This window comes from Myotis yumanensis, unplaced genomic scaffold (assembly GCF_028538775.1).
Source record: "Myotis yumanensis isolate MYYU_CA2020_CCGP unplaced genomic scaffold, mMyoYum1.0.hap1 SCAF_4, whole genome shotgun sequence".
NCBI classification, from domain to species: domain Eukaryota; kingdom Metazoa; phylum Chordata; class Mammalia; order Chiroptera; family Vespertilionidae; genus Myotis; species Myotis yumanensis.
The window spans coordinates 93,608,949-93,617,230 of NW_027223755.1; the positions used below are offsets into that span (position 1 = coordinate 93,608,949).

The 8,282-nt window shown below is 49.7% G+C and overlaps 1 protein-coding gene across 1 annotated transcript in view; it reads left to right on the plus strand.

The window, feature by feature from the left end:
* TEKT5 (tektin 5) overlaps positions 1 to 8,018 on the plus strand; it is a 37,097-nt gene extending 29,079 nt beyond the window's left edge. The window contains exons 6-7 of the mRNA XM_070411560.1: positions 3,991 to 4,145; positions 7,802 to 8,018. Coding sequence (XP_070267661.1) covers positions 3,991 to 4,145; positions 7,802 to 8,018 — 372 coding nt within the window. The remainder of the gene's footprint in view (positions 1 to 3,990; positions 4,146 to 7,801) is intronic.
* The last annotated feature ends 264 nt before the right edge of the window (positions 8,019 to 8,282 follow it).

The window sequence follows — 8,282 nt, forward strand, 5'->3', positions numbered from 1 at the left end:
AGAGAATCAATGAATCCATAAAGTAATGAATGAGTGGATGAAGACATGACTGAGCACATGAATGACTGTCAATCCCCCCGCCCCCCTGCCACTCCAGAGACAGGCCTTTTGTAAAGTTACAGACCCCGGTGAGGCTGGCCAAGCCTCGAGCTGGGAACCAGGGGGTGGAGGAGCAAACAAAAGAAACCAAGATAAGGGCAGCCTCGCTGGCTGTGGCATCTGAAGGTGCCCCTAGAAGCAGCCCTTACTGGCAGCTGCCTTCCATGGGCTGGGGCTGGGGCAGGGCTGACAGTATGACCAGCAGCTAAATTCCCAGTAATGCCCTCCTCCCACCACCTCAGCAACAGCCTCCTAGGGTCATCTAGATGGGAGAGTGAGGGACTGTTTTCCACACTGGCAATGTGGTACCAAGAAGCATTTTTCATCTATAAAAGTGTTAACATAAAAACCAAACAAAAAACATTCAAACCTGTAAAGAATTTCTGTGAGTTTATTTGAGCCAAACTGTTGACAAGTGCCAGGAAGCAGAATCTCAACGTATTGGGATAATGCTCCAGAGAGAGATGGGTGTTTTTTTTTACCTTGTTTTATACATTACAATCAAAAGAGGAGATGTACCAAGGATCTTTTCATATTTGCTTTTTTTTTTTTTTTTTACTGAAAAATTGGTCCTTAAAAAAAAGAGGAGATGTAAATGGGTTACATGAACTCCATTGGTGATAGATCAGGGAGGCGGGAGTAAGCAAAGTGGGGAAACGCCTGGGATTGGACACAACGTAAAATGATAGACACATGCTTCTTTTACTTAGGTGGGAGCAGGATAGTTAACAGTCAACAATTAACTCAATCACAAAGGGGATGTGTGGTCTCCGCAGAGCAGTGCCTGTGCTTTGAAAGGGTCTGGAAAAAGAAAAATTACTTTGACATTCCAACTATATGTTATCGTAGATGCAAAAAGACAATAGGGTCAGTTAAGGTAAAGATTGACTTTCGTCAGGAAAGATACTGGCCTAGGATGTGACAACCCACCATAATTGCTTTTAGTTAAAGGTTTAATTTCAGACCATCCTTTGCGGTTACTTTTGGTCTTGGAGTTTGCAAGACCACCATGCAGGCCTCCCCTGAGCTTGTCGGGTTAGCATGCGGCCCCCTTTTCGTCCACAGAAGGCTTGGTTTTCTTCTCCACCAGGCTGGGGCTTTCTGAGCTTTGCATACCTCCCACACGCTCCCCCTCCAAAGGGCGGGTTTCTGAAGAAATTCTCCAGGGCTTCTGGAGAGGTGCTCCCACTGGAGTGTTTACACGCCAGCTCATGTGCTGGACCAGAACATTTCTGTGGGGTAATGTTTAACCGGCGAGTAGTAGCATCGCGCTGGTCTGTGCAGCTCACTGAGGCCGGTGAGGGGCCAGCCCTCCTCCCCTGTGGTCTCTGAAGGAGGCACAGCCGGCCCCCTGCCTCCCATTGCTCTGCAGCCCGTGTCTCACCCAACAGGAGAGGGGCATCCGTTTGTCCTCCTGAAGCCGCGAAATGCTCTCTTCCTAGGCTTTTGTCCTAAGCTAATAGGAAAGTCTGGACTTGAATTCTTTGGAAAAAATTCTTTTAAGAAATTTCTTGGTGCCCATCGAATATGAGCCCAACCCAGCTAAAATAGCCATCCTGGTACCCATTGTGATTTGTGAATATTTCATCACTCACAAAAAAGGGGAAAACAACATGATTGTAAAGTCCTTGCAGGCGGAGACTGGGTCTGACACTTGTAGGCCCCATCCCATCAGGAGCTCTGATGCTTTCATGTGGAAGCAGTTTTCCCTGATGTCGAAATCTGAGATAGACAGGACCGTGTAAACTTCAGGCCGCACAGTTCCCAAACCTTAGCGTGCAGAGGGACCATTGGGAAGCTAGCTAAAAAAAATCGAGACTTCCAGATCCCACTGGGATCACTCATTCATTCATTCACTCAGTACCATCGAGCTCCTACTATGAATAGAGTTGCCAGATTTAGCAAGTTAAAATGCAGGACGCTCAGTTAAACTTGAATTTCAGATCATGCAGTAGTTGAGACATATACTAAGAAATGCTTCCTTGTCGATCTGAAATCCACATGTAACTGGGCATCTTGTCTTTTACCTCGCAGCCCTCACTCTGCACCAAGCACCGTTCCTGGTGCTCAGGACACAGCGTGGCTGACACAAAGCCCCTGCCTTCTTGGCGCTTACATGCCAGTGAGAGTGCCAGGCAAGCAAACAGCTGAGGGAAGGACGTTGGGGGCGCCGTGGCAGGAACCACTTCTAGGCTTGCCAGGAACAGAGCACATGTCACCTCGCTATAGGGTCTGGCCACGTCTCGGAGGGGGGTGTTGGCACCCCCTAAAAGAGTTCTCCCAGCAGAGGGGCATGAATTAAAACTGCTCACAGACCAGGGCTGCCGGTGATGGTGGGAGGAGAAGGGATGTTTCAGTCACAGCAGGTGACGTCTGTTTGGTACCCTCGGTTCTGGATGTGGTTCATGTTGGCCAAGTGCAAGGTCAGGTTCCTCCGGTAAGGGTCTGTGCTTCCTTCCTCATTCATCCTCTCAAGCTTTTATCTTTCATTATGGACTATTTTAAACACACAGAATACAGAGACATATAACAGAGCCCCATATACCCAACATGAATATTACCATTTTGCCAGTCTTTTCCTGTGATTGACCTTCTTCTGATTTTAGTTTTATTTTCTATTGAGGTATAACAGTCTTATAATAAAGTGTAAAAAAAGCTTGATGAATTTCAATGCTGCTTCCCCGTGCCCCCATGTTTACACTTGTGAAACCTCCACCTAGACCACTGGTTCTCAACCTTCCTAATGCCGCGACCCTTTAATACAGTTCCTCATGTTGTGGTGACCCCCAACCATAAAGTTATTTTCCTTGCTACTTCATAACTGTAATTCTGCTACTGTTAGGAATCGTAATGTAAATATCTGATATGCAGGATGTATTTTCATTGTTACAAATTGAACATCATTAAAGCATAGTGATTAATCACAAAACAATATGTAATTATATATGTGTTTTCCGATGGTCTTAGGTGACCCTGTGAAAGGGTCGTTCGACCCCCAAAGGGGTCGCAACCCACAGGTTGAGAACCGCTGACCTAGAGCAAGATATAGACCATTTCTGTCCCCAGCTGGCGCCCTCCTGGGCCTTCCTGGCATCTGTACTTTGGTCAATTGTAGTGCACATCGGTTATTACATTGAGGGAAACATTTCTATAGATAAATAGAAAACTTCGAGTCTTTCTCTCCCCCTTCTCCCTTTCCCTTTTCCTTTCTTTCTTTTTCTTTCCCTAGTTTATTTACTGACCTAGTTATTAGGAAGGTAAACTCTGGATTATAAAAAGATATAGAACAACCAAGATTAATTCAGATTAAAGTGGATTTAGAAATTAGCTACTATTTGGGGGTTATATGTTGTTGATCTTAAAAACCTCCCCCGCTCCAATTACTTTGCCTCCCTCCCACTGACCATTAATGGGCTGGCTCCAGTGGATATATATTTCTTGAAATATATTTTTATTGACTTCAGAGAGGAAGGGAGAAGGAGAGAGAGAAAGAGAGAGAGAGAAACATCAATGATGAGAGAGAATCATTGATCGGCTGCCTCTTGCACACCCCACACTGGGGATCAAGCCTACAACCTGGGCATGTGCCCTGACCAGGAATTGAACTGTGACCTCCTGGTTCCTAGGTCGATGCTCAAACACTGAGCCATACTGGCCAGACAACTCCAGTGGATATTGGAGATAGAAAACAAACCTGACCTTGGCCCCTGCCCCTCCCCAGCATTCACAGTGGCCTGGGTGGTGAGAGATGCTGAAGCTATTTCCCAAGACTGTGTTAGGAGGAGCGAGGTCCCCGCCCCTGCGGTTGGGGAAGGGGCCATTGAAACAGCTGAGTGGGTGCTGAGCTGGTTGGCCCCACACTCCCTCTGTGACATTACATGTTCCCCACAGACGCTGCAGGAGATCTTTCAGGCGGAGAGCACCATCACGCTGCTGGAGAGGTCCATCATGGCCAAGGAGTGCCCCCTGAAGGTGGCACAGACGCGGCTGGAGTGCAGGACCCGGCGCCCCAACGTGGAGCTGTGCAGGGACATCCCACAGTTCAAGTGAGCAGGGGAGGCTGAAAGGGGTGGGGGAGCTCCCAGGAAACCTGGGTCTGAGAAGGGCCCTCCACCAATCAGGACATCTAGTCTCACAAATCAACAGGGCCCTGGGTGGGGGGTGGTGTCTGAAATTCTGGGGGTCCCCTTGAAAACCGCCCACCCTGGGGAAGGCCAGACCCTCTGCGCTGCACTGAAGCTTCCCAACTGCCTAAGCCAGGGAGCCGGGTGGGGAATGTCTGGCCCGAGGGCCGTTTAAAGCCTGCGAAACCATGTGGCCTGGCCCTGCCAAGGCATCAGGGGGGAGTTCATTAAATGTTTGACCAAATATAACAGGCTAGTTTTAAAGTTGATAATCTTGTATGGCCCACGAAGGATGTTATAAATATTCAAATGGCCCTTAGCAGGAAAAAGGTCTCTCCTCCTCGCCTCCCCCCGCCCCCAGGCCTAAACCAAGGATGGGAAAAACCAAGCCTGGCTTCATATCCCACTGTGGCCTGGGAAGCCCCCACTTCCCTGAAAGCTAAGGAGAGGTACCCTCCCAGCAGAGATGTGGCCTTTGGCCCGTGGTTTCTCCACCCAGGCTCCCATACAAGAGGCCCCAGCTCACACCTCCCTCCTTCTCCCTTGCTATCTGTGTACCGTTCTCACCTGTGAACCATTGAACAGCTTCCTGCTCAGGGATGGAAGGGTTGCTTCTGTTGAGAAAGGGCCTCCTCACAGCAGGGGGTGAAAAGCGCTTCTGGGGCTGAAAACCCAGAGGCAGGGTTTGTGAGCTGGAGGAGGAGCTTGGGAGGTGATGCTGGCCAGGCGAGGGAGGACCATCACACACAGGCTTGTTTTCCCATGACGTGCTGTGGAGCTGGCGCAGGCCAGCTGGCTGCCCCGTTCCCCCATGCCGAGGCACTGTCTCAGTCTCTGTTGCTGTGTAACAAATTTTCCCACAATTCGAGGCTTGTCCTCCTCCGGGGCTGGAGGTGGAAAAGAGAGCTGAACGAGAGAGAGGGAGGGAACTACTGAGAGAAGACGCTGGCGGTCCCATGTGGTGATGCTTGCACGGCCCCAGCCACTGCCTGAGACACTCGGGAAACAGAAGCTGGGCATGTGTGTTGTGGGGGTGGGCGGCTTTGAACGTGACAGCCTGGCCAGCTGCTCCTCAGCCTGCTGCTGGCCTGGAAAGTTCCCACCCCTTGAAGTGGGTGCAGTGTGGCTTGGGTCCCACCCTGCTGGGCAGCAAGGGGCCCGGGTCCCAGGGGAGGGCTGGGGGAGTCTCTCCTGATCCTTCCTCCACGCGGTTCAAGCCTCTTAGTCCCTCAGGTTGGGCTCCTGCCCGTCCTGGGGCTCTGATAACCCATGTGTCCACCCAGGGGCTTACACAGAGCAGGCCTTTAGGGAGTGATGAGATGTCCCGGAGGACCTACTGCTCCTGGGCAACCTCCCTGCCCCTCATCCACCAGCTGGGCCACCGAGAGGCATAGAGAGGGAGCATGAATGGGAGCCCCAGGCAGTGTGTGTGTGTGTGTGTCTGTGTGTATCTGTATTTATGTGTGTAGTATGTATATGTATGTGTGTGCATGCGATGTACATGTGTGCGTGTATATGTGGTGTGTGTATGAATGTGTGTGCACAGTGTGTTGGGAGCTGAGCAGATGATGGGACTCGAGCTGTCTGCCTTCTCCAGCAGCTGAAGTGCCCAATCTGTGCATTGTCTTCCTTACCCACATTCCCTCTCGACACTGCTGGGCCTTCTTCCTCGGTTTCCTACAGGGGGCCCCTCCTCTCCTCAGCCTCTCTAATCACCCAGGCCCCTTCGGAGCGCAGTTCCCAGAATGAATGCCCATTTAAATTTAACCCTTTGCGGTCGTTTGTCTACTCTCAGCCACCAAAGCTTTTTTACCGTTCCGGTTGTATGTCTGCTCTCAGCCACCACAGCAAGGAACCGTACGAATCTTAACTCTATTCATTCATGTATCAGTTCATAATTTCTCTGAAAGCTCTTAAGTGTCTAAGCGACCTTGTCACGAACCAAAATACTGCCCCGACAAATCGGAGATATCGAAACTCCCTATAAACAAACGCGGTCGTTCCATACTCGCCATGCAAAACACCGTGGCGAGTCAGTCGCCTTTTGAGAGTGAAGAAATCGACAAGCTTCGGAGATACTTCGCAGAATTTCAAATAAAGCTTTACAAATTACGTTTAACTGTAATTAGGCATTCTCGCTTGTTAAGATATTTCAAAATAATACTCCAAAATGGCAAAAAGAAAGTTACCGAAAGAAGTGTACTGCGAATCTGAAAGTAACGGTGAAGAGTTTTATTTGGGCACCTTGAATACTGACTCTGACGTAGAAAGTGATAACGTTTGTAGTGATTCTGCTAGTAGTGACGTAGTTCCAAAAAAGAATTAATAAATCTTGTTTATCCTTCATAATCTTGCATGTTACGTATCACTGCTCTTTCAATGGAAATTAATTCCGACCAGTACGACACCCATGTCCAAATTTAATACGACCGCAAAGGGTTAAATGTAAATGAATTAAAATGAAGTAAAACTTAAAATCCAGTTCCTCATTCAAGCGAAGCACATTTCAAGTGGTCAGTGGTCAGTGGCTTCAGGCTGCTGTATCGGGTAGCACAGAACAGGACATTCCGTCTCCCGCCACCTCTTTAATTCTGGTCACAGAGCAGCTCTCGCCCTGGTACCTGCTCAAGGCCTCCCAGCGCGTCCTCCAGGCCACAGCACAGCTGCATTGCCCTTCCCCCTGCAGGTGGGCCTTTCGCAGTCACTCCCTATGCGCTTCCCTCCCGCCCTTGGTCACCACTAATTTCCCTTCTGTCTCTATGGATTTGCCTATTCTGGACATTTCATATAAGTGGAGTCATACAACATATAAGCTTTTCTGACTGGTTTCTTTCACTGAGCACAATGTCTTCAAGGTCCCTCCGTGTCATCACATGTATCCTGCTTCATTCCTTTTTTAAAAAATATATTTTATTGATTTTTTACAGAGAGGAAGGGAGAGGGATAGAGAGTTAGAAACATCGATGAGAGAGAAACATCAATCAGCTGCCTCCTGCACACTCCCTACTGGGGATGTGCCAGCAACCAAGGTACATGCCCTTGACCGGAATCGAACCTGGGACTCTTCAGTCCACAGGCCGAAGCTTTAGCCACTGAGCCAAACTGGTCAGGGCAGCTTCATTCCTTTTTTTATGGCTGAATAAGACTGTATGGACAGACCACTTTGGTTTATCCACTCAGCTGTTGATGGATATCTGGGCTGTTTCCACCTTTTGACTCCCGTGATTGGTGCTGCTATGAGCATTCATGTACAAGTATTTGTTTGAGCATCTGTTTTCAGTTCTCATGGGGAGATACTCAGGAGCAGAATTGCTGGGTCATGATAAGTCTACATTTAACTTCCTGAACAGCAACCAGATTGCTTTCCTAAACATCCTGACGGTTTCTCCCTCTCCGCTTATCACCCTGGGAGCTCTGTCCTGCCTTTACTTCCCTGCCTCTTCCACCCCTGTCTTCCCTGAGCCTCCCCAGTCTGGCTTTCCACAGTCTCCCAGGACCTGGCACAGTTCCTGGCACATAGTAGGTGCACCCGTGTTGAACAACTGAGTTGAACGGTGCCTTCTCTGCTCTCGCCTCAGGCTCGTGAACGAGGTGTTCACCATCGACGACACGCTGCAGACCCTCAAGCTGAGGCTGCGGGAGACGCAGGACACGCTGCAGCTGCTGGTGCTGACCAAGTGCCGGCTGGAGCACGAGCTGGCCATCAAGGCCAACACCCTCTGCATCGACAAGGAGAAGTGCATGTGCATGCGCAGGACTTTCCCCAGCACCCCGCGCCTGGTGGGCTACACGTGAGCTGGCGCCGCCCGCGGTGCCTGCTCCGTGTCGGTTCCTTACGCAACATAAACTTCGAAAAGGCAGACAAATGAAATAAAGGAAAGTGCTGTTTTCTCCCTTTCCTCCTATCATAGAAAAAAAAATATATATATATCCCCCAAATAAACGTGCCCAAACCAAGGATCCTGGCGCTCCTTCCTTGCTGCAGAACAGGCCTCGGGGCCGATCCAGAGAGGAGACGGGTTGTGACTCTCAGACAGAGCTGTGTGAGGCTGTCAGCCT